Raw genomic sequence first — 26,851 nt, 5'->3', positions numbered from 1 at the left:
CTTAAGACCACTTACATACATGCTATCTTAGCTCAGAAAATTTATTCATCCCAAATCCCGAGTGCAGATTGATCTTAGAAAGCAATCAAAACTGGTCTCATTGTTTTTAAGGCATTGTATGGGTGGCGTCACCAAGCTTTGTGCGGACAGAAATCCCATTAATGAGTCTTCAGCACATAAAATTCCCCTGGCTTTATATGTTAAATGAACCACCCATGCATTACCTGCTCGAGAAAAGATCACACTGGGGTTTATGCTGCTCTTATTGAGTCTAGATCAGTGTTTCCCCAAGTTGTTCACAAAACACTTGTCTAGAATTCTCAGGTGAGGCGGCTGTAAACACACAAATGCAAGTATGGCTTTTTACAGTACAGTTCGAAATTCCTCATATGAGGTGATGTTGCCACATGTGGCTACACATGCTAAAAAAAAAAAAAAAAAAAAATCCCCTTCATCCATGTTTCTGGATAGATTCGGTTACTGTGGCAACCGTGCAGGATAACAGCAAAGTACTTTGATTCCTCCCGTGGAGTCCACTTGGCGGGGTGTTTTCATCTCGCTCTGGATGAGCGTGGTTCTATTTACAAGCGCCTTCCTTCTGTTCCGTCCATTAGCCGTGTAAACTCTTAACAAGCAAAGTCATTGTAAACATTCCACTCTTTTTCGCTTCTGCCGATGGATCTTCTTTGTCCATATGAGCTTCCTTATCATCCATGCTACATTCACGCTAGCTCTTTTCACCATTCAAACACTTGTTTTTGCCCTCTGATACTTTCTGTCACTTTATACAAGCATACATGTCACGTGTATTTGTGTTTGTGTGTGTGCATGTAATAGCCCTCTAGACCAGAGGTTCTCAAACTGGGGTCCCTGAATCCCTAAGCTATTGCTAAAGAGGGAGCAAAATAGTTTGCAATAAATTATCATGTCGCATTATTCTTAAAAAACATAAAAATGTTGCTTTGGGTCAATTAAAAGCCTTGATATGATGTATCACCATAATATTAAAAGTCGGTGTTGGAGAAAACTTTGTTTATGTAGCGTTACACCTGTTCATCCCAACAAAATATGACTTTGTTTTGATGTCATTACAATTCCTGAATTTTTTGGGGATTCAGGCGTACGTTTGGTAATTATCTCTAAGTATCATTAGGATTATAAAGAGCTCCTTGGAAAAATGGACCCAAGAAGTTTGAGAACCCCTGCTTTAGACCTGCAGTGTGTCCAAATGTGTCCTGCATGTGTCTCCTGTTTAGAACCCCGGTATGTGGCAGTAAGCCTCCAGGGAGGAAAAGAGGATGTAAAGGAACCACAAGCCCAGAAAGAGCAGGCTAGTGAGGATACGAGACTGTCGAGACCCTCCCAGCTCACCTCCAATGGAGGGCCGGCGCCGGAATAGTAGCACACCCATGCAGATGAACGCAAAGACAGTGAAAAGCGTGACGGAGAAGGCCAGAGAGCCCGGCTTTACTAGGAACTCTTTGCCCTTGCTCTTCCAGTAGATGGCGGCTACCGACCAGGCCACGCCGATCCCGAGGAAAACGTTGACGGCGTTGCTGCCTGTCACGTTGCCCACCGAGGCGTCTGCGTGCTGGTCCTGGACGGCGGCCACTTTGCTGGCAAAGGTGTCTGCGGGAGAAAGAAGACGAGAGAGTCAAGCCTTGTGGAAGACAATCCCTTTTACAATTTAAAGATGAGGACAACTTCACTCACCAGGAATGGACGTTCCCAGGGCCACAAAAACAACGGCGGTCACAGAGTCTCGCAGTCCCACCGTGCAGCCAAAGTGCGACGCCAGGTCCCCGATAATGGCAGTAAGCAGGCCGATGACGCTGATGGAGACCATAAAGCAGGCCCAGCCGTTCCAGTACTCGGTAGGTGGAACGCAGGCGAACAAGACCTTCCAGAAGACGGTCAGGAAGTGCATGACGTAGTCGTAGCAGGAGGGCAGGCGCTCCTCGCGGCCCTCTTCCTCGTCATCGTCACCTAAACGATTGCAAAGAAGCAAAAAGAGGTTTACGTGATGTCCACTAGATGGCAGCATTGACTGTTCTGTCACGTTTATTGCAATAAGAGAAAATACTTACACTGGCTTATTTAAACATTGAAATGGGACCAAAGATGGCAAAAATCAAATTTGCTTCCTCACAATTGTTACTACTATCAAGAATGAACTATGGATGCAATTTTAAAAAGTCCCATGATGGTGCTTTTGATTTTAGTGCTATAAGTTTCTCGGTGCAGCAGTAATTGTAGTCTGTAAAGCTGATGTTGCGGAAAGATTGTAGGTCAGATCATTTTAAAGATGAACTATTATGGAGGAGAGATGTTTGTATACAAACAAGAGAGCTTGTATACATATAATGGGATCTCTGGAGTGCTTGTCTATGTATCAAATTAATCTTTTGCTCTCTGTCCATTTCGGAAAACGTCCCGACTGTAGTGTATGAAGTGCTGCCTCCACCAGTGAAAATGAAAATGTATTGTTTTGATATCTGCTCCCTTTTTTTTAATTAAAGAAATCAAATCATTTCATCTCCACATTTTCTATATCGTTTGTTCTCATTAATGTTGCGGCCTATCTGAACTTAGTATACCTGCGCTCACAGTGACAGCCTCCACAAACTGTTCCCTCCAGGAGTGTGTACCAATGACCAGCGCCAAGTTGGTCTTCTTGATGAGCTTGTCCACAGTGCTCTATCAAAAACAAAGCGAGAAGGATTTTAAACAAGCAGTGAAGACCACAAAGCCTTGAGAACGTGACTCCCATCTGAGATGACGTCTCGAGCGTACAGCTTCCATTTTTAATGCCGCCGACGAATATTAACGACGCCTACTCGTGCAGAGACGAAGTGCTCTGGGGCTTAAAGGTTTTTGGTGACATCAATAAGTCATTAACACGGCAAGAAAGCCATTAACCACCACAATAACGGCTGCGGGGAGGTTTTTACGTCAGCGATTTCCCAAGCGTTTTCTCTGCGAACACAGGCGCAACCGATCAATGGAAACTGACAGACAAGAGGCCGTCTGGAGAAATAAATTAAACATACTGACTGCTTTTACTAGAACACTTTGCTTTCATCGCTTCGTAGTTATAAACCAAACCTAGTTAAAGGTATTTACGTTTGTAGTCGATAATAATAAAAATTAATATTATCAAATAATGTGATTTTTAGCCATTTCTGTGGCATAATGAGTGGCTGTTTTTGGCATATACATGCAAATAGATTTTTTTTTACTAATTTTGAGAACTAAATCAATCCAACAAATATAACATGACTTTTGCTGTAAATCATCCAAAAATCGACAGAGCCATATGCGGGGTTGAAATAATACAGTATAAAATATGCATTAGCAAGATTGTAATGTTGTCATTTTAAAGTATTGAAATAAAAAACTTGCTCCACCTTGAACTCATAGGACTCCTCGATGACCACCTCCAGACGGCTGTGCTCCCCCAGGATGGGCTTTCCCATCTCGGCAATCCTTCGGGCCTCCTCCTCCTCAGCGCTCAGTTGGCCCTCTGACCCTTCTGAAGGGAGAATTGAGTGTGTTACAGATATGTTCAATGAAATTATGATCAAGTCAGAGTAAAACAGCGGGTTCTCCTGCATCATTATAATAATAAAGGCCGAGCAGCAGGACGTCACCAGCGGGCTGTTGTCGACATGTTTTTCTCCACATGGTGCACGACTATGATCATCATGATGAAGTGGTACAGTGAACCGCCACATATTGCCAGTTTGATATTTGCTAAAAAGCTTATTTACTGATTTATTTTTTTTAGAATGCTATCCTCTGACCCAGAAAAAAAAACTGCTTGTAAGTTAAAGCACTACTGCACCAACAATTGAGGACAAAAATGGCATAACAACAAAAAAGCTAAATAAGTCAGAAGCCATCTTACCTTGGCTGAGTAGAAGAGCTGTAATGAAGACAAAAAGGGAGGAAGAATATTTACTGATAACAAAAGTCATACATGTAAACTGACTCATCCTTAACACATTGTTGTTTTAGTGTGTAATGTGCTTTGCAGATAGTTTGTTTGTGTGGAATGTATATAATGTACTTAGCATGTATGATGTATGTTCTTGGGGTGTTGGGTGAATGTGCCTCGTATGTGTCTTGTACACTTTTAGCTTGTTGGATTTGTGCGGTTGTGGTGAATGCATCCGTTAAGTGCTTTGCATGTCGAATGTATGTGCTTGACATTGCTAAGCATGTTTGATGTATGATTACCAGTTGGGGGTTGTTGCCGGTTACCTGAAATGCCTCTTTTCAGCCAGCGTGGTTCCTCCAAGACGATAAAGAAGTTTTCATGCTTCTCGTATTCTTCGTCATCGATTATCCTCACCTGGAGCGTCTGACTGCAAATGAACACCCAGATTAAATTATCAATCATAAAAAAGTGGCATCAATGGGCTGAGCTCACGTTGTCTGGTCGTTGGTGAACTCCAGTTCGCCCTGCGCGTCCTCAAAGTCCTCCCCCGCCTTGGCGGTGCCCGCCTCGGTGTGGTATGGCAAGATGACAGTGCCGCGGGCACCCGAGTTGCGCACCACCGTCACCTCCATGGTGCCCACGCTCTCGCTAATGCGCACCATACGCTCGCTGAAGGTGAAGATGCCGGCGTGGTCGTCATCTAGAATGGTCACCGTGGCCACCAGGGGCTCCACCAGTCGGCCTTTGGGCGCGGCGCCCGCCTCGTCGCTTTCGAACATCCCCTCTGCGTCGCCAACCCGCAGGTTGAGCAGCCGCACAAAGAAGTGCTCGTCCTCCTCGAAGATGTCGTCGTCGATAATGCCGACCTGGAGATCGAATACGTTGAAGCGGTTGTCCATATCGAAATCAACGTTAATCTTTTCTTACCTTGATTTCCTTACGAGTCTCTCCCGGTTTGAACACCAGCGTTCCTTCGCTGTACTCGTAATCAGAGCCGGCGTTGGCTGAGCCGTCTTCAGTCCTGTAGTCCACGTAGAAGGTGTTTTCTCCCAGGCCCCCTGAATGCATCAGATTGGAAATTCATTACATAGGGTGAAATCAATATTGGACTTCTCTGTGAAAAGTTGCATATGTTTTGACCCCCACTTGTAAAAGAAGGCCGGCTAATGTGTGCGAGAGCAAGAAGATAAGTCACCACTGTTATTGGCTAACGTGCTATAGAAAATGGATGAACAGGTTATGCAAATTAAGTTTGAATTAAAACCCTGGCTATAGTTTTCTTTTCCCTACCTTGGCATACAACAGCCAACGTGAGGATGCCGCAGTTCTCCATGCACTGGCTGTGAGCGCTTTGAAAAGAGATGCGGCTGCACTCGTCCAGGTCGTCATCTTCTGGCGCCTCCTCGTCGGTGACCACAGCGCGGCGAGCGTGGTCCGCAGCGTGTTTCTTCAGAACGTTACCGGCTCCGATCATCATGCGTGTGGCCTTGAGTAAACAGAGGTGGTGAATATTGGCGAATAAGATATTGGCTTTGGGCATATTCCTGCAGTGTTACCTGTATGCGGTAGAAGGCTCTGCTCTTCTGCTGGTGCAGCAAGGCGTAGTAGTTAGCTAGCTCCATCAGCTGATCCAGCTCTTTGTCTGGATATTTCTGCTTCAGCTCCTTCAAGATGCGAATGACCTTTGGGGGTGCAAAACATTCATTTGGACCTAAGAATATCTCAATTACAATTGGAAAATGTCCAAAAATCAATTATCTGATCTGGCACATGGGCGGTTCAAGCATATTCCAAGGGAGGGGGGTCAGTGCCCCCACGATCCCCCCCCCCCACCCAGCTATGCCCCTTTTCCCTACACTACCATCAAGAAAAATTCTCAACAATCATGTGTTCTGCTTCCTACCTCCTTGCGGCTCTCATCCAGCTCCCGACTGGTCTCCATATTGACCAAAGCGCTGTTGGAATTGGGCAGGGTACCTCCAACGCCGGTGGACAAGGACCCAGCTGTAGCCGCGCCCACATTATTGCCAGCTGAACCATCTACGCCGTGGTTCTCGGCAGGGACTACAGATCCTCCGCATGGCTGCAACTTGCTGTCGCCAATCATCTCCATACCGCCCTTATTGGGCGTCAGGTCTCCCTCCATCTCCACGACGATGCCGTGACGTTTGTCGGCACGGTAACGCTTGCCCATGTATTTGTAGAAGAGAAGACGGCGATCGGCGATCCAGGCCAGAATGACGCACACTGGGAAGTACAGTAGGGTCACCAAGGCCTCCCATACCTAATACAGGAAAACAATTTAAATTCAGTTGCATTTAAACCACGATGACATTAATGCGACTGCTTTTCTTTTCTTGATTGACATTGTGTATTATTACATGGACCTCAACTTGAACGCTATTAAATAAATTCACCTCGACCACACCGGGCGACATGACGGACAGGATGAGGTAGAGCCAGATGTAAGCAAAGATGCTCCAGAAAGCGGTAATGAAGAAGACCCGCAAGTGTTTGATCTTGCGCACTTGGCCCTCTGGGATGACCCACACGCAAATGGCAATAATCACAAACATATTGAAGGCGGCACTGCCCACGATGGTGCCCGGTCCCAATTCGCCGGCCCTGAATTCGTGACCGCACACCTGCAGAGATGGTGGAAATAGCATCTGTAAGTATTGAGTCAACTCTTGTACTTAAATAAAATTCAGCAAGTAAGTAAAAAAAGAAAATTGTGTGCCGCTTGTGTGTGTACCTCTATGACTGACAGCAGGATCTCTGGTGCACTGGAGCCCAGAGCCATTAGCGTCAAATTCGACACCGTTTCGTTCCAGATTCGAACTGTTGCCACTGATGTTTCCCCGTTTGGCATGGTGATGGTCACCTCCTTCTCCTGTTGGTCAAACACACACACAACGATAATATAAGCGTGCACATAGATCAATTTAGATAGGATTCAATTTCATTTAGATTGTCAAAAAGTACAAAATGGTATCTAACTAACTGACCCTATACTCTTAAAATAAATTAATCTAATAAATTCCTGTTTGGTTCCTCCTCGATTCCTGACGACCGGACTAAAAAGACTCAGGAATAATGAATAATAAATGATGTTTGTGAATCGTATTTAGTAACTTAAGTACATGCTCAAAATGAATCCCAGAAGCATATGGCTCATTGCCCAAGGTTATTTTTGAACGCCGTGTTACAAGGAACTGCAAAGAAGTGCATTTTTGTGATCCCAAGGTGGCTTGATTTAAACAGAAGTGAGGCGGTATTTGTCTATTTATTGGACGAAGTTTGAAAAGGTGACCCCACCTGTGATGTAATGACCTCGATGGATGCCATGAAGCGGTCAGCGATGATGGACACCCCCAGGAACATGTACATGAGAGACACAAAGTAGACCACCGCCCGGGCGATCTGGTCCCCGATGCCGGGCCGGTTGGGTCTCCAGACGGGCAACAGGATGCCCGGCTTGCACACCGTCACGTCATCGCACTTGCCCTTGGCTGGGACGCTGCTATTTCCATATGGCCCGGCGGAAGGCAGGGAGGAGGGCAGCACGGAGGTCGAGACCGCCGACCCACGCTGGGACTCGGATCGGCAGGGTGGCACGGAGGAGAGGAAGAGGAGGGCGAAGAGGAGGAGGGCCGGGGCGGGTGAGGAGAAGCGAGACATGGCGGCGCTACCTGGAGAGCACACGAAGGACGGCTGCAGGCAAAAGCGCTAGTTCACCTTCAAGAGAGAACAAAAAAACAAAACATTGTAAGCCTTATGTTTAAAATATTTTCATTTTTTTTGTATATTTCAGGGCACCTTTAAAAATGGACTTTCTGTGTCCTTTTGGGTCTGGCTGCCATCTGCTCATAAAAGATAAGTGAATCTGAATTCAGGAGCCAAGATGCGCTCGTTTAGTGTCCATCCAAATTTTGTCTCCACCTAGTTGGGCCACAGACTTCAAACTTGGTGCGACCTAATAAAAATATTTTGTGCTGTCATGACCTCGCCTCAGTATTATAACATCTTGACTCAAGGTCTCTTCATGATGGGAATTGTAGGTGTGCAAAAAAACAACAAATAAAATGTGTTTTGGTGAAAAGCGCTTTTAAATCACAAAGCAAGGAGTTTATTGTCCTCCATTAAAGGTTAAGGGAGCGTGCAATTGCCATCCATCCTTTTAATGAATATCCAAATAATTTCAAGAGGTGAGTAGAGTATTTGTCCAAATAAAAGAGGCTCATGACTCATTTGAGAAGCAAGCGGCATACTTTTTTGCCTCTTTTGAAGTTAAAAGAGAAAAGCTCCAATGTGGGTAAATTAACTCGTGACTGAATTGTCAAAGAAGCTCTTAAGCAATGTTATTGTTTCCATTTACATTTCTACACAGTAATTTGTCTCCATTTTGTTGTCGCTCCTTCTAATCTGTGCGCCTTCTTTCAATCTCGCTCTGTCCAATAACAATATCCATCACATTACAAATAACCAGAGGGAAGGCATACAGATTCACTATTGTCTTTCAAATAAATAAAATAAACAAATGAAGCATGACTTGAATGACAAAACGGTGAGGGTGTTGATGGATCAGCGACGCACTGTTGCCATGCCGACAGGGGCAGAGATCCTCAGGGGCAAATCGATCGATGGTGGAGAGATGAGGGGGTTGTTTTTGAGAAAGCGAAAAAGACAGCAAAGCTTCATTTATCAACCGGAGGAGACAGAGCTGAGGGCGAAGCTAATTCATTCACGAGCGGACACACACAGAGCGCTTTAAAATGGAATAACATAAATAACGGAATGTATTGTGAATATATTGCTGGAGCCCGCCACCAAGGCTGATCAATTCTAATTTGGATCAGTTTCACATAGTTGCGATTCATTCATTGAGGTAAAGAAAAAAAAAAAATCGAATCTTGCAATTTTAGCATATTGCCTTAATCCATCAGGTAATTTTCTGCTTGGTCTTGCGGTTAGAATATTTTTCTCAGGGGGGGGGGGGGGGGGGGGGTTCATGAGGAGGCCAAGGGTATCTCAGCGGGGTTCGCAAAACATACAAAGAATTTACAAAACAAAATTATTCCTCAAAAAATATTCATTATTTGACTTCAGTGTTGGTATGGCTCAGATTTTTCTTTACATGTGTGTTTATTCATGACTGACCTGGCCATCAAAGTTTATGTTGCAATGTTTATTTGTATTTTGTTAACACCTTTGAAGCAGTATTAATGTAACACGGTTTGTGAATGTTGAAGTTTGATTGATTACAAGTGTTTACAGCAAAACATTCCGGCTATCGATTCAGCTTCCAATCATTTGTTGTGTAGTGTGAGTCTGCACACTTTTAGTTACAGCGTGGCGCTCTGGAGAAACTTTGTGACTGAACCCATAAAAAAAAGCCTCTTAAAAGCTGAGAGTTGTGAGAACATTCATCTCTCTCGGGCATTGAAAAGTGGCCTTGTGATCCACTTTGAGCGTCTCTGCACCTCATTTCGCCGTTTCCTTTTCCAAAGCGAAGCACAAACACAGCAATGTACGTCAAATTGTCCTCATAGTTTGCAGGAAGTGCCGTCGTCTTTGTGTAGAGACAGACGCAGAGACAAACACGGAGCCGAGGAACTCTCTGCCGAGGGGAAGGGGAAGATTGTCTCTAAATCGGTAAATAATAAAGCTGCCTATTGGGCTCCCAACACACCCTGAAGTACAAATTTCACACTCTGACTACTTTTGCTTTGTCCAATTGTCATGGACAAAAGAAGAAAGCAGTTTATATATATAAAAAAAACTACTTTCTTCTATTGTGCATGAGTATTGATGTCAAAATTGCAAAGTTGCTGCGATACTGTGACAGTATCCATTGACGACCAATCCTCCAAGGTATGCGTGCTGATTAATTAATGTGCAAGTCCCGAATGATCTAGAAACCTGTTGATTAAATATCAAAGAGACACATCAGACGGATGGAAAGCAATACAATATACAGCAGATGGTGCACACACGCACGCGCCAAGTTGTTGTTTGGCCTCCAGGGTTAGTTGGTGCATGCGGGTGAGACCTAAACATGCCCGACAGCTGAGCTTCATCTGTGTTGTCCTCTCTGGGGACAATAATTTGTTTTCATATCCGGCGCCTTCAGCTGCTGTAAAGCTAACTGAACATTTTATGATGGCATAACTTCAAGCCTCCAATGGAAACATTAGGTCAATTTTCTCTATATCTCCTATGCCAACAGTTGTTTACTAATATTGTATCCCTCTACTTGCTAAGATTCCTCAAGACTTGCACATATAAAATAAATTTTACATTACGTCACAATAATAGGTGCCCATTGTTGTGACTGTCACACATGTTCTATAACTGATGGATGGATGGATGGATGGATGGATGGATGGATGGATGGATGGATGGATGGATGGATGGATGGATGGATGGATGGATGGAACGATGCGTAACAAAACAAAAACACATTAAATTGCAAATTTTAACTGAAATATAAATAGACATTACAACAGCAAAGTAAAATGGAAAAATTAACCTTTTGTTACACATTATTATTATTTTCTTTTTACCCTAAAATATTGTTTATTTTTCTTCATGTGATATTTTCTTCTAGTTTTCCTGGGCTGCTGCTCCACTTGAAAAAATAAACGGCTTGTTGTAAAGCTTTGTACAACGACAATAAAGTATCTTTATCTGTTTATCTATATTCCGGGTCTAATTCTCTGTCCTCATATCCAGCCTAGATCTATTTTTCTCATACTCCTGTGAGAACACTCAGGAGAATAAACACAAAATTCATTCATTGTATGCATGTACACACACACAGTGTGAGTCGTCATGGAGACAGAGCAGGACACTTTGTGAGAGTGGAAAGTGCTTTTCAGGCAGTTTGACAGGAGCAATCTAAGAAAGAGCTGCTCTATTTTCATTAACTTAAGACTTTGTGCAGCAAAGCAAGTAACAAGCAAGCAATCCTTCGAGCTGCCAAGTGTTTATTCTTGTCATATCAATAGTGTGAGCATTAAATGACTTCCAGTTTCATGTTTGATTTAGCACCCTGCACTTTGACATATTGGATATTTTCAGAGCAGAAAAGCACATTTGCTTATAAGCCGTCTCTCCACACTCAGAATAAAATGCATAAAAGAGCTTGAGATTTTGCCGAAGAACCCGAGCAAATTCTTTGCATTACGTTCAGCATACTAAATCACAAATTTCATTTTGCTAGTGTCATTTTGCTGTTTCTACATGTAGTCTGACTTAGCCATTAGCATTTCTTTAACATAGAAAAACATCACTGCAACAATAGTCGCATTCACGCGCATGCTTGTTCACTAATGGCCTCTACAATGCTCATTCATCACAACTTGGCTTTGGCCACCTTTGAATATAATGAGCCATTATTGTTACTTTAACCCACAATGCACTGCGGTAGCCTGTTCAAGCCATCGACCTCTTTCTGGCTGGTTGAGTCACAAGTGTCAATTGCGGCCTAGCTGGATGGCGGAACAGAGCTTCGCGCACGGGCTGTTATTATGTTTCAGCACCATTGTGAATGCTCCTTTTGTTTGGAAATTGATTGACAGTTAGAGAAATGGGTCAGAGAAGTTTTGGTTTTGAAAGAAAATGTTTAGTAAAAAGGACTTTGTGTAAATTGGAAAATAAAAATGGCCATTTCAGGTCGAGAACAGAGTGTGAGTACTTTTGTCACTTCAAGTTCGGGCTGTCAGACAGCGAGGGGGTAAAAAGTCAAAAAGTGGACTTTGATTGTCAGTGTGAAAGAGTCTAAGTGGACATAAAAGGGGTCAAAATTTACCAATATTCTCTGGTGCTCTCTCTTCCACTCTGGGGCCACATAGAAATTCTTTCCAATCAGCAGTCGGTCAACTGCATAAAAGAAGAACGAGACATGAATGAATGAATGAAAACCTTTTTTAAATTAAATCACCATTTCGAGACTTTGGATTGAGTTTCGGTGCCTATGTGAGACACCCAAAAATTGTGTGGTTATCAGAAACACGAGGGTTACTTTTGCAATAAAAGAATCAGGAAGAGGACAATTCTTTGTTGATTTTTTTTCTCCTCCCGCGGGCTTAATCAAGTGACATAAAGGTCTGAGTAGCTAAATGTCGAGCCAAACGCTATCGGGTGACATTATTCAGTCGGAAGACTTTAAAGTTCACCTCCCAATTATGTCCAGATTGCAGGTGATACCCCCTGATTGATGACCTTTTTAACGGAAGTCCTGTTTATAAGTCTAAAAAAAAAAATTGTCGAAAGTAGTGCCATCAATGTTTTACTAGCAGAGTTAAACCCAGACGGCATATCAAATTCATTAAGGGGAATCAAGTGACTCTTTCACTGAGGCTTAACAATGACTCATCTACCCGCCATCCACTTCTTGGATGGTTTGTGGATCAATGGGGTAGAAGCCCTTGAGAATTTCCCATTGTTAAGATGCTAAGATATAATAGATGCTATCATTACACTGCCCTCATCATTATGTGAGTGCCTTGCAATAAGCCAAAGCTCAACAATCTCATAATCAGCTCATTTGGAAAGACATTTTTGCCGCAAGCTAAATGTGCTCATTACTGACCATCTTGGTGCAGAGAAAAGACATATTTGAACTGCCACTTGTTACTCACCCATGGCTAAAATAAAAACAAGCTAATCTGACTATATCCGATTTTTTTTAAATTAGAGAAAGGTTCTTATAATATCACATTATTATGTACAGAATTTTTACCCCAAAAGTGTAAATAAATAAAGATAAATAAATAAATTCGCTCTATTGTTTCCTTGCTAAGTGTTAACTAACAAACTAACTAACAAAACACAGAACAGGTAATCAAACTCTGTGTTTCTTGCCAATTTGGGGCAATGGCTTCTCTGCCCCACACAACAAAGGACAAAATCGCACTTCAACCTGTTGCTACGCAAAAACACATGGGACAGCCTTTTTTCAAGTGTAATATAACAAATTCAAACTCATAATGATGCTTCTCTGCCAATTTGGGGCAGATAGCTACTCTGCCCCACCCAACCGACGCATCCACCTGTTGCTAGGCAGAATATACGCGGCACATTCCATTTAAATGCAAATCTGTTTGCATCATCTTAACGGGATGTGGGATGCAAAATGACCGCCAGAAAGCTAGATGAATAAATGTTAGGTGAGCAACCCGAGACACTGTCACTTGTAGAGATAACCTTGCGCGTGTTATTCATCTTCGGTGTTTTCCTCTGAGCAACACAAGTGATTGTGATTGACAGGTCAATGACTTCATAGCCCTTTGACACACTGTTAAGGTAATAACCCGCTTCACTGGGTTCTGAATAAATTGTACAGCTCGCTGATGCACCCCGGAAAAGAGGCTACTTCCATAGAAAGCTGGAAATTTTACAGACTGTAGGTTACGCATAAAATTAAATATCACGAAAATGATTAATTATGGAGTTATAATATGACAACAAATAAACACGCTGTATTTGTATTTATTAATCAGACCGAACATGGTTAGGGAGGCCTTCTTACTCCAAGAATTGTTTTTATTACCAATAATTTATTGTCTTCATTTTGTCACATTTCTTTTGGTTCAACTACTTCCAGTAGTGAGTGGAGATTTTTATTTTTTTTATCTGATCAGATTTCAGCTGTCTAATCTGCATGGGGCGAGAGGATCAGTAGTGGTTGGCCCATGTAATCTAAACTAGATTAGCCACTGCCACTGCTGATGAGTGAAGAGAGTGAGCGGAAGAAAAGGCAGACGAGCAGGAGAAAATGTCAGCCGCCGACATAAACATTGAGTAATTAGGAGCGCTTGAAGCTGATTGGAGATGAATACAATTAGCGGCAAATGAGAGCAGGGTTGCTCTAAAAAGGAAGACATCACTGGCGGTTTTATGTAACTGGCTGAGTGTGAAGCAGCTACAGAAAGACACGTCTTCTTCATCCTCCTCGTCCTCATTATAGGGACTGTGGGAACTGATAGACTGAACAACAATTTCTGACAAGGTCATTGAAAGCGTGCTTCGGCCCACTCGACTCAGGATGTCGGATATGTTTGGCGAGCGTAAATGCTCTAATGGCTAACCGAGATGGGAGGATATTAGATTTAAAAACTAATGTTACCAACTGTGATAATTGAACGTTTAAAAAAAAAAAAAAATACAATATTGCATTTTTTATTCTGATATCATTCTATCTAAAAAATATGACGCAAACACATTTTTCGGATGCTTGAACATTCTAATAAAGGAGTGTTTCTGTCCTTGAACATGCATGCGTTGAAGCAAGCCTTAAACAAGTTGAAGCCGAGCATCTGCCAGCCCATCAAAGTACGTTTACGAGGACACGGCTGAGTGCAAAGCATTTACTCGGCTCTAGCTCCCAATCTGAGCGGTGGGTGAATGAGATGCCGCAGCAAGAGAGCCTGAGAGGGACACCCACGGCAGCTGGAAAAAAAAATCTTGGTGGCGGATATGTATGGATCTTGTCTTCCACACAAAATAAAATGAAATTGAAACATGCTGCTAGAAGAGACACAATCTGCCCTTAAAAATGGGAACGAGTAGAACATGGGCTAACCTTTGCAGGGCATGCTTGATTTTTTTTAAATCTGCCAAAATGTTGATTTTAATCATAAAATATTATCATCAATTTTAATTAAATTTAATGCTACAAAGGAAGTGAGATTTTAAGAGGCACCTTTTTTTCAACCAGAAGGAAAAAACTTGAAATAGGACATCCTAACATCTCAATTGAGCTTCAAACTGAATCAAAACTAGATTGGACTGGAATACCTGCCAGTGTAAAGTGAGGAAATTAGATTGCGGCAGTGAAAAGGACGGGAATCCACTTCTATTTAGCATTTCTCCTCCTTTTTTTTTTATCAGCGTCATTCTTTTACCCTCACCTCCCTCTGGTTGCTCTGTAAACTTTGTTTTGCGTGAGTGAGTGTGTGTGTGTGCACGCAAATGTGTCGAGACATTCATCTCCCTCCAGCCAACCTCAGTAATTACAATGGTCCCGGTTTCTCTCTCTGCCCTCATTTGTTTCCAGAACCAACACATGTGTGTGTGCATCTGTGTGTGAGTGTGTGTGTCCTCATCATTGTGCTTGATACATGTGTGAATGTGTGTGGCAATCAACCTGCAGTCATTCGTATTTAGATGAGATTAGATAACCTGATTGCGGGATTTGATGGAGGAGTCTCTCCTACACAAGCGCACACGCACACACACGCGCGTATAAAGAGAGACACTGGAGTCATGCTGATGCAAGAAAAGAACATAAACACGGCAAAGTGGAAAAGAAGAGGATGAAAGAAGAGGAAGGAAAGAGCATCTGCAGTCAAGTAGCGTACCGAAGACAGAGAGACGTTGGAATTGCCAGTGTGTTTTCAGGCATGGCTTTTCGAGATTTGTTTTGTGGATCGACGCATGTCTATTTTGTGAAATGAAATTGGCTAAAGGGGTCTAAATTTTCTGGAGGAAATACAAATATATATATTAGTGTGATGTTTATGGCTTGTCATCAAAGGTTTGTCGCCCACAAGCAAATCTCTCGCAATTTTTTCCGTCTAGTATACGTGGAAGCAATAGTGTCGCATAAACAAGTTTGTTGCATAAGGATTCCTAGAAATGGTCAAAATGACCTTTTCAAACCAAAGTGCAGGGTTTTTGGGCTCACATTTGCAAGTGTACCTAATGAATTGTCTGCTGCTGCAAATATACATGTGTGTAAATGTGTGATTAGACAGGTTACAAAGCTAATTGGTGATAAAGATGAACATCTCATACCATCTCTGCTTTTTAAGACCTCATTAGTGTGTGTGTCTGTGTGAGCTAGTCAAGCGCCCACAAGGCCCAGACATCTTCAACTCACCCAGGGTGTGCGTACAAGCATGTGTGCATATACACACACGCGAGACATTAGCCACCAATTAAATCCTTGTATGAATAATAGAGTCTTGCTGTGCATATGAACATGTGTGTGTGTGTGTGTGTGTGCACGGACAATTCCCCTCTGGCCTTCTCCCGGGAAAGCAATTAGGAGGCAGCAACCCTATACTCTGCCCATCACTGTATCTGGGCAGAAACACGTCAGAGACATATAAGGTTTATGAATCATTGTCGCCGTGACGACACCATGCAAACCGGTGACTAGCGCATGTGTACATAATACCGGATGTATGGGAAATATTAACAAGAGCCGCTTATACAGACCCCAACTTGCTCCTCTTGCACTCTTGCGATAAGCAGCTTGATTGAAACAAAATGACCCGATTAAGCTAAAGTGTCTTCTATATCGCTTGCCCATCTCGCACGCACCCAATTGCTCCACTAGAACAGAAGCGGTTGTTGGATTGCTTAGTACATTATCTGGTTATGCTCAACTGTCTTCAAAAGTACTGCTATAAAAAATAATAATAAAAAAAAATTGACTTTCACCCACACACCTGATGTTAGAGCACCCTGAAGGAGACTTATTGATCAAACTCTAAATATTCCGCTGTTATTGATGTGCATGATGCTTTATTGCTCGCCCCCGATAAAATCAGGCGTGACTGGATGCCTGCACTCAGGAAGACGTCATGGTTTCATCCAGGCAGCTAAAGAGGTACGAGATGCAATCGGGCTGTGAAATGAACAGAAACACTGCAACCAATTGGACGTGATTGATGAGACCGGTGTGTGTTTGTTTACATGTGTGCAGGGAGGCAAGACAATATTGCCAGGAAGCAGATGTCTGTTCATTCACATACACACTCAGTGTAAAGATGTTATCATTGCTTTGTCTGCTCATATTCTTGCACAAAGAAAACATAAATTGTCCACAGCTATCTTATCAGTCACTTATATATCAAAAATGTCAAATATATTTTCTGTCGATTTACATATACGCACACATTTGTCCATTCACACGCTTACACATTACACTCAAACTCATGGCTGCCCTGAAACCAAAATACAGAAATCCAATTACGATTAATATTTCAACTCTTTTAAGAGCATCCAAACATGATTACATCATTTGATCTCATCACGCTGACATGTGACAGGACACAGCTTCCCTTCGGGAACGCAATTAGGCCTGTGTGAGTGTGATCGTTTGCTTTGGTTTGGCTCCATCTTGAAATCCTTTAACACGTTTTGCACTGCATTGATGCTCATTTGAAATTCACCGACCCTGATGTGTGTTATGACGGCACTTGAGATGGAGTGTGTGGGCGGGTGCCCGCAGAGGCAGACCGTAACAATAGATGAAACCTTGCTCACAATGGAGAAGTAGTGGACGTCTGTGGAATCCCATCGCACGCTGCATCTTGACCATAAAATACTCGCTGTGTATTCATGCATGCGTGCAATTACCCAAGCAACAACATGATTTTAAATGAAACTTAAATTGAATCTCAGCAGTCAGTGAAACAGAAAGTGTTGTGCTATACTCTCATTTATCTTGTCGTAGCTTATATTACATGAGAGTGAACACAAATGTGAATACACACGCATGGGCAGGTGCATAAAGTCACACACACATGTGAAAATTGGTCCGACAGCATATTCAAAGGTTTCCGCCTGCTTAAGCATGAACTGTTAAGCGAACATCCATTTTTATCCTCTGAAGACAAAAACCAGAGCAAAAGTGACTCACACCAACATCACAAACCGCACAGACCAGAAGCGACAATGCAAACTGTACCAAAGAGGGCAGTAAAAATTAAAATGCAAACCGCAGACACACTGCAGTTTGGCTTTAAACTGTAGTGAGCTCTGTTGAGTGTATGAGCAAAAGTATTGTCCTGCTTCAGATCAACCTACAAGAGCATTGGTGTCAAACTCAAGGCCCGGGGGCCCAAACACGGCCCGCCACTTCCTTTTATGTGGTCCGCAAAGACAAATTGTGCATCGACTGTCAACACTGAAATTGTAATAGAGATCTTGCTAGCAATTTTATCACTATTCATCTTTTAAAAATGTTTGAACCGATTTTACTAGTCTCTGATTTCAAAACTAATTATTCATCAGTTTGTTGTGTCGCCTATACTGTATATAATATAAGGTGTGGATCGTCATAATGGCCCTTCAAAGGAAACTGCGGCCTGTGACAAAAATGTGTTCATCATAACTCAAGTCATTAAGCATCGGTGTCAAATCCAGGTCTAGAAAGTAAAAACCTGAGCCGGCAGGTAAACAAGCTCCGTAGGACAGTCGTGACTTTGATAGGGATGAACGGTGAAGAACATGACCAATTGCTTTTGTTCACAGAAGGCCTGTTTTAAGCGTTAAGGATGCAGCAGCTTGTCATCGGGACGAGCCAGGCAATGGTGGACAGAGGTCCCTTGTTATAGCAACTCGTATAGCGACTGATAGGAGGAAGAATGAGCTGTCAGGCGCCATTATGGCCGAGTGCGGGCTTGGAGTATAGTGGCAAAAAAGCAGCGCGTAAACGGATAAAACAAATGAAAGCTTCAGCTTCTTATGGTTGTTGCTGTAAAGTTGTAATGTTGAAGTATAAAAGAGACAGACGGTCATGTCGGGTGGGAAGCAGCAGGCAATTTTTAGTAGATGATTCATGAAGACTCGACAGCCAATCAGATAATCCCTTACGAGTTACATGACTCTGGTCTCAAATGTTCTCCTGCCATCGTCCATCTGTACACCATAGACTCTTGCTATCATCCATTCTCTTTATCATTGATCTGGATTTCAGTACAACCGTCCGTTCGTCCAACAATCCACCATTAATCCATCCATTTATTCATCTCTCCATCCATTTGTCACTCCGTCCAGCAATTCCGTTAACCATCCATCATCACCTATTGAGGTGACAAAAAAAAAAAAGATTCACAATTACACCCACGGGAGCTTCTGTTTTACCGTCAACGATTACGTGCCGATTGGATCCAAAGCGTCTACTTTCACGAAGATTTATTTTAACGATGGTCTGAAGTCATCCACGACCACACGGGAGACATCATGTTAGCAGCGTGCGAGTATCATCGATTTACTAATGCTTTCTCTCTCAATTATGCTAAATGCCATCAAAGTACAAAGCGATGACTCATTTGCATAACAATTGTGTCATTGATAAATGAAAGCAGGAGGAAAATCGTAATATTGGTTTAAACCATAACAATCTACACACACAATTTGTCATCACTCCAAACAAGATGGCTACAAACTGCACCAAGACTGACCCGAAGGATGCTCGGCAAAGATTCAGCGCCCTGATGGAAAAAAGTAACTAAAAGTAAATCAAGTCATGAGTGACAGAGCAGAAGGCACAGCTCAAGGGAACAACTTCCTGAAGCTGACGGATGACTTCCCAAAGTACAAATCAAAGCAGATTCCCCTCTGAGACCTGCCACCGGGGTTACAAGCATCTGAACCAGTCCATCACTCTGTGAGGTAAAACCAGCAGAGGGTGAAGAAGAAAAAAAAAAACATGAGGATGAAGAACATGATGAGCATCGGGGATCAGGGGCTGACAGGAACAACACACACTAGCGCACGGCCACACAGATGTTGTCTGTTGTGAAGCCCTGATGAGAAAGTGATGGACGATACAGGAAGGTCTCAATAAATCTTTCAGATGTCTTCTGTATGTGAACATGTGACTGAAGACATGGAGATGTGGCAAAGTGAAATTATTTGGTGGCAAATTTTTGGGGTGCGTATTGATAAAACAAAAACCTTTTGAATTTTTTTCCCCTGGTGGCACGGTAAGGCATGCTTGCGTGTGTGTGTAGCTTTGTATGTTGTTTAATCCAGGTGGTCTCACAGCAGGTGCATGCTTCTTCAGAATGTTCTCTCTTATTGCGTCATTCACCCTGAGCGAGTTACTAACCAAACACACACACACACGCCGAATAAATGCGCACACGTTTGCAATCCATTTGTTTGCCAAGCTCATTCAGCATTTCATCTACTTTTAAACACAACCAATAAAATGCCAAACTAATGTAGGGCAATAAAAATCCTAATGAATCACTTTGGAAAACAAGTGAGTAGATGTTTGAATAATTAATTCATTGACTCTTTTTTTTTTTTAGTTCCTGTCACACACAAGATATTTGGCCAAATTCTAACCTTGTGGAGTTAACTTGCTTGTTTTGTGTTGTAATGATGAGTCATCGAAATCAGTCGCCATGCTCCGCCCACGCGCAATGATTGAAAAGTAAGCGTTTTCACAATTTATTGTCTTAATCTATATTGTAGTAGTCAGACAAAAATCCAGTACAGGTTTCCCTTAAAAAGACGCCTGGAGATGTCCCAAACGACCCGATGATGACTGCTTCCAACCAAAATGATCTTCTCGAGACATTTTATGGGTTTTCTCGTGATAGACAATTCTATAAAATTTCATGATTTTCTGTCTTAAAAAAAGGGATCTGAGTTATCAGAGTTTTGTTTTATGGTGAGTCATCAAATTCTACTGCAATGTTTTACCCACACACAATAATGAATGGTCATACCCCTCCAAATTTATCTAGTAGACATTTTGTAAATTGGCTAGCAACTGACAGAATGGAGGACTCGAGTCATATGACTTGAACACAAATTGACTCAAGTCACTAATTTTATGACTTGCATGTAAAACACAGCACAGAGCTTAAATGATAATCATGTTGTCTAATTGGACAAATGCACCCGGCCAGTCGTAAACGTGGACAGGAAGCGAGGGATGAACGTTAGGGGCCTTCCATCATGTGTGCGAGTGCCCTGGGCGTCTGAGGGAGCTGCGGCGTGCTCATTACCCGGACGACCGCCGCCCCCGGGGGATGATGCTTGCACAGACGCTGAAAGAACGTTAAAGGGAAGTCAACCCCCAGATTTTCTTTGCAACAATATGTTCTCTGCAGCCCAAGTAGTCGAGACGGAGAGTTCTGATTAATAATTGTGGAATATGGATTAAAGAGGCAAAATCCACCTGTTTTTAAGCCACCTCAGTGGGCGGCCATTTTGCCCCTTTCTGTCGACTGAAAATGACATCACGGTTGCTCAGGTCACAACCAATCAGGGCTCACCAGATTATTGAAGCTGAGCCGTGATTGGTTGTGACACTTGGGATCTGTGATGTCATTTTCGGTTGACTGCAAGTGGCCAAATGGCCACCCCTTGAAATGGATAAAAACAGAGTAAATTTTGCTGCCTCATATTCCACAAATGTAATATTTATCAAAATACCGTGTTTAGATTCAGGGGAGCACATACAACATAATGTAAATAAAATTGTGATTTCATACAAAAATAATACAGCAAAGGAGGATACAAAATGTTGTCAAAACAATTTAGCAGATTATGCGCAAACTACGTACAAAATGTTTGAGCGAACATACAATATAGTTTCCGCTATTTGGGATTTTAGTAAATCAGGCCCGAGTGTCAAGTAAGCGCCAAGCTCCAGTGGAGTCCACCCTAAGAGAGGTTCTAATTCATGCTTTTTGTCTGAGCTTGACCTACTAGTTCTCATCTCATGGGCCAAGGGCGACGGCAAAATCGCTCATCTTAATTGACCTTTTATTCCAGTGAGTCTCACCGCCCCCCAGCCAGCGGCCAGCAGATTGACTCATGAATCCACCCTTGACACCACCACCCTTTTTTTTTTCGGTCTTTCTTGTCACCCTCACAGAAGACATTCCAAATATGCTCTGAGAGAGAATAACGAGCAATTTAAAAGAGCGGCCGGAACTCAACGTTGTGACACGCTGACAGGTCCATTCGATGAGAAAGAGAGAGCGAGCCGACCAGGACGTGGTGAGCTGACACGAGCAATAAAAAGAGCCTCACCACACATATGCACGCACACACTATTGCATATCCTTAGAAGCCGTCCTTCAGAAAGTTTCCCAGCAATAAACTAACTCCAAGAAAACCTCACTTTTATTCATCTTGATAGACTATTTGCTTGCTTTAGTTGGTGCTGTTGTTTTGGTTAACAACAGCACTCAAATGGGCAGATAATTCTAATAGCTTCCGTAAATTGATATAATTACAGTTACTACCTGTTGAGAAATGGTGGGCGTTAAATTGCGAGAGGGGTTCAGTAATTTGATTAATACGGGCTCAGATGCTATTTTAGTTCGCAACAGAGCCCAACTCCAAATGGGCCTGGCAACTAATTCTTAAACATGAATAGCTTCTTTTCTTTAATGGGAAAAGAAATCTCGTCATTTTCCAACTAAACGGGAAGCAGGATGGCTCCAAGGCTTCAGCGATAATGACTCACAGATCATTATGGGATGTAAGTGAAGTGTTACACGTGGAGATGAATTCAATCAGTGCACGATGCACACATTTACACACAAACAGCTGCAATAATCCTTGGCTTTAAATAAAGCCCGCAATATGCTCGGTAAAAACCTTCTTGGTGGTGGCGGAATTACATAATCCTCTTTACCGCAATGACTTCTTGGCATCCATTCATCATCAATTTATTTAACTGGCTGCATTATTATTATTATTGTTTTGGTCATAGTTCAGCTCTATCCCAAGGGGAGGCTCCAAACTAAACCGCAAACTACAGCATGATGATGCTCATTCAAAATTAAATTAGAATAAGAAACCCAAAGATTCCCTGAATTCAACCTTAACATAGTATGAAAAGCTGCGTCCGTGATTTTAGAGTAATTTAAATGACTGAGAATAACCACAGCGTTGAGATGTGCATTGTATCCCCTTTAGTGATGACCATGCAAAATCCTGAACACGGTTTCCGAAGCTCCGTTTTAGTTGAGCGAAGCGTATCATCGACGGCTGTAAAAAGTCCATCTGGGCCTCAGTCGAACGCTTCCCTGATTGGTGATCGGATACTGTGAAGTCACACTGGACGTTTTACTTGCAGCTGGATGTGAGTTTTGCCAAATGTTAGGGACAGCACATGTGATGCAATATGCAAATGAGCACATAGGAGGTAAAGCATGCTAGTCTTGGTATGCCTGGTGCACTTTGGCAAGTACACTGTTGGGACAAAGGACAATTATATATTTTTAGGCATGCTAATGATTTGCTGTTATTGTTTACGAGCCTTTCATGGCCAGCAAACAAACCTCGCCTTCGTCGTTGACCTTCACCTTCACCGCGGCGGTTGCTGATAGCATAATGTTGCTAACGAGCGTTATCAGCGAGTAACAGACACAATACATCAAATTGGAGTGCACATCTCCGGCTGGCTTTTCAATCAATTGTTCTCTCTTCACACAACGAAAGTTGTCATTTGTGACAAAGTGTAATTGAACCTCTGCCAAGACACAACAGTTGGCAATCATTCACCGCATCCGCACCGAGGCTCAGCTGTCAGCAAAAAGTGCCCCAAAGCGCCACTTTGATTTTTCATAGTGCAATCACCTGATGATTAAATCAAATTAGCTCATTGTTGCGCAACAAGCCCCAGAGGGTCGCATGACGCGACAACTTCCAACAACTTGACGATACAATACAACACATACGCATCGACACAATGTCAACAACATTCCAAAGATGGAGCCTGAAGGCATCTTACATAAGGCACTTCTACTTGTACACATTGTAAGCTCCTCGTAGTGTGCCATAACCATATGGCAAAACATTACCACTCGTATAGATCATCTGGGGTTTCCAGGGTACTAATCTGTCTACCGCACAAACCCACAAACACACACAGCATGTGGTTACAAGAAGATGGTTCAACTGGTAGCAGATCAAAGATAAAGATTTATTAAAGCATAAATTAAAAGGATGATCTTAAAGGAAACATGGAATCTTTTTTAATCAAATTCTCACGTGCCTTAATCAAATGACGCTAATATTGTCGCTAACATGGTCGACATCCTACAAGACACTCAACATCCACTCTTAAGTATTCGTTTTTGAGACCATGCAACTTTAGGATGATGTCATCAAGAAAGGGTCACTCGGTGATTCTACTTAAGCGACCTTTCCAACCCCTCTGTTGACTTATGTTTAAGAAAAAAAGCAACCAGCAAGAAATCTAGTGCCGTTCTTGGAGACTTTCTGAATGATGCTTGCAAAAAGCCTCTCCAGCCCCAATAAAGCAAGATCCCATTAAGATTTTCATTTTATTTTCACATAGAGGGAGCCTTTCATCACCAAGTCGGTAATTACATTTTATCACTTAATGTAGGTAATCTCTGCATGTATCGCATGCAGCAGACAACTCCGACCATGTCAACAATTTTATCGAACAATGTGCCGAATTAGCTGTTGTTAACCTGTGCTAACATGATAGCTCTGATTAGCCTTTGGCTTTAACATGACAGTGTTTTTGTGTAGTTTGGCAAGGTAGAAGGTAGTTCATGCAGCCTCAGAGGGGTGAAACTGTGTAAATGAGTCACAGGGCTGCAGGTAAGTGGTGGCGAGTGGAAACAGTCGGTTCGGAAATCCCCCCGAGAGCCATGGGACGAGGTACGGGGGTTTCTTTATTTCACAGGAGTGGGTACAGATAGAAGTGTTGAAGCGGAGGAAACGTGGAGTGTGTAATTACAAGGACTGGAGGGGAGGAGGTGGAGTTCGAATAAGGAGACAAGGAGGTGTAGTTAAGAAGGAAGCTGCAAGAGAAGGATAAAAGGAGGTGAGGTTTACAGAGCAGGACAAGGAAGAGGGAGGAAGGTGATGCAAGGAGGTGTAGCTGTGAGAGAGGTGGAGGAGGGAGGAAAGGAGATGGGGGAGGTAGGAAGGTGTAGTTAGAGACAGGGCAGTGTGGTTAGGATGAGGAAGCAAGGATGGGAGGAGGAGGCAAGGAGGTGAGGGTGAGGGGATAGAAAGGCAGAGGAAAAAGAGGAGGTGTAGTTTGGAGGAGGAGGGAGGATGAGGAGGCAAGGAGGTGTAAAGAAGAGAAGAGGACGAAGTAGGCATTGAAAGACAAACATTAAGAGAGGAGGAAGAGGAGGTATATTTAGGAATGAAGGTGCAAAAGGAGGCATGAACATGTTTTGACGGTGTGAAATGTGTGTCAGCCAGAAGGAAAAATGAAGCAAGATCCAAGAAGGAGGGCGGGGGGAGGGAAGGATTGAAGGTGGAATAGACCAGCAAGTGGGAACGATGAGGGGAGGGGGCGAGCAAGAAGGAAAGGCGGATGAGGGAGAAGAGGAGGAAGGGAGGGAGGGAGGCGTAATGAACAAGTGGGACAAAAAGCTGCATAAGCACGTTTGACAAGTCATCAGTCACTACAGCAAATGAGCAGCGCATTTCATTTATACGCCGCTTTCTGCTCTACAGACGCCCGTCAAGGAAGGTAAGAAAGGAAGGAAGGAGGAAGGAAGGAAAGAAAGGAGGTGAGCGACATCATGGATGAAACATCACAAGGAGAAATCAAGGGAAGCCCCGGAAAGCTGCAGAGAGAAGAGAAGGGGGAGGGAAAAACTGTGCAGGGATGCCCTGCTGCAAGGATTTCCTCTTCCTCCTTCTTTTCCGCTCCCCTGCATGGATGCTTCAGGGGTGCACAGAGGTGACCCAATAAAGGCCAAAAATTTACATGATATATTCTATCACAAATAGATGTGGCACAATTATTCACCAGGTGCAACCTCCCCCCCCCCCCCAAATATGCCAAGTTATGAGCATAAGAATTCTACTGTTCTGCTGCAACACTTTCAAACATCCAAATGCTTTGCCCTAATTAGTCAAGGATAAATTATGCATTAAAGAAAAATAAACATCTCCCTCAAATAAACATGCATTTTTCCTATCATAAAAGTCAACAAGTGTAATTATGTAATTTTATGCACACTACCATTCGCAAACCGACATGAAAAAGCCAAGAAACCCTTTGCTAACTGCAAACCAAAACAGCAGCACTTAGTGAGTCAGGTAGTTCTCATAATAGTCCCGAAAAATGCTAAAAAGTCCAGCATCTATAGTAAACATACTCCAATTATTCTTAGTGCCTCCGCCGACCTGCAGTTGAGTCAAAGAACATCCCCACCATATGTGAACATTTGCCAACATTGAAATCATCTATAATATATTGTATTATTGTAATGGTATCGATGTTTTCTCACGTCAACAAGAGCGCAAATTGCAGGCTCATGCATGTCTGTGACGCGCATGCGCAGAGCTGTCAGGCTGTCCTAAGATTTATAGAAAGTGTTTGTCTGCATGTGCAGCAGTTGATTTATTTCCATATGAACCAAATCCTTTTATGCTGTTTGATTTATTACGCGTCTCCCGTGTTCAGTATGCAGAACAGCTGGCGTCTCATTAACTTTTACGATTTCCTTATATGAATAAAAAAGGCGTCTGGTGCCGGTGCGCGCGCGCTGCCGCCGGGGGAAGGGTGTGCGTGACATCGCTCCCGGGAACAACTTTCGGGACGCGTGCACGTCGTCATGAGTGGAGCAATGGAGCTTCTGGATGCTTCGTTTTGCTGACACGCTTCATTCTCACACTGGTCACGAGTGCACGAGCGCGCACGACATACACACGCGTGTGCACACGCACCACACATTAACACACGCTGATAGATAAGCGACGAGCAATACAAGTGGAAAAGCCGAGGTGTTCTTACCTTGTGATCTCCGACTGATGATGATTGAGATGATGATGATGGTGGTGGTAGTGATGAAGAAGGTGCAGAAGGATGTGCACCCGACGACATGTGCATCACCACTGAGGAAGGGCATCATCATCATCACCAGCACGTCCCGCCTCGGCCCGACCGACACCCCCCGCCCCTCCCACCCCCCGCTCTCATTTCACGCACACGCAAAAGCTGTGAGTGAGTGTGTTCTCGTGGGGATGAATGGAAGAAAAGGATGAAGTTGGAGGAGCTTTGTTTACAAGAGAAGGGAAAACACTGAGGAAGCAAGGGGAGGAAAATGTAGAAGGAGAGAGGAAAGAAAAACAAAAGCGAGGAGACGAGGAGGAAAGAAGGAGCGATGAAGTTAAAAGGAGCTTTATTTGAGAGAG

The 26,851-nt window shown here is 43.1% G+C and overlaps 1 protein-coding gene across 2 annotated transcripts; it reads right to left on the bottom strand.

Annotated features, from left to right (window-relative positions):
• On the bottom strand, positions 1 to 26,593 carry slc8a2b (solute carrier family 8 member 2b). Of its 2 annotated transcripts, XM_061281659.1 has the most exons (16): positions 26,451 to 26,593; positions 11,754 to 11,824; positions 7,259 to 7,678; positions 6,696 to 6,833; positions 6,358 to 6,585; positions 5,844 to 6,224; positions 5,497 to 5,622; positions 5,231 to 5,426; positions 4,868 to 4,998; positions 4,433 to 4,806; positions 4,264 to 4,367; positions 3,908 to 3,925; positions 3,408 to 3,532; positions 2,598 to 2,697; positions 1,714 to 1,986; positions 1 to 1,629 (listed from the first exon to the last, which is right to left on the bottom strand). In XM_061281659.1, exons 3-16 carry the CDS (start codon positions 7,619 to 7,621, stop codon positions 1,253 to 1,255), a joined length of 2,934 nt encoding a protein of 977 aa, XP_061137643.1. In that variant the 5' UTR covers positions 7,622 to 7,678; positions 11,754 to 11,824; positions 26,451 to 26,593; the 3' UTR covers positions 1 to 1,252. The 2 variants fall into 2 exon arrangements, with proteins under 2 accessions (XP_061137643.1, XP_061137644.1); XM_061281660.1 differs by lacking the exon at positions 11,754 to 11,824 and having other exon boundaries at positions 26,451 to 26,588.
• Between the last annotated feature and the right edge of the window lie 258 nt (positions 26,594 to 26,851).

The sequence above is a fragment of the Syngnathus typhle genome, linkage group LG6 (genome assembly GCF_033458585.1).
Source record: "Syngnathus typhle isolate RoL2023-S1 ecotype Sweden linkage group LG6, RoL_Styp_1.0, whole genome shotgun sequence".
Classification (NCBI taxonomy): Eukaryota; Metazoa; Chordata; class Actinopteri; order Syngnathiformes; family Syngnathidae; genus Syngnathus; species Syngnathus typhle.
The sequence above is the reverse complement of the archived record's forward strand: the minus strand, read 5'-3'. Positions and strand labels throughout refer to the sequence as shown.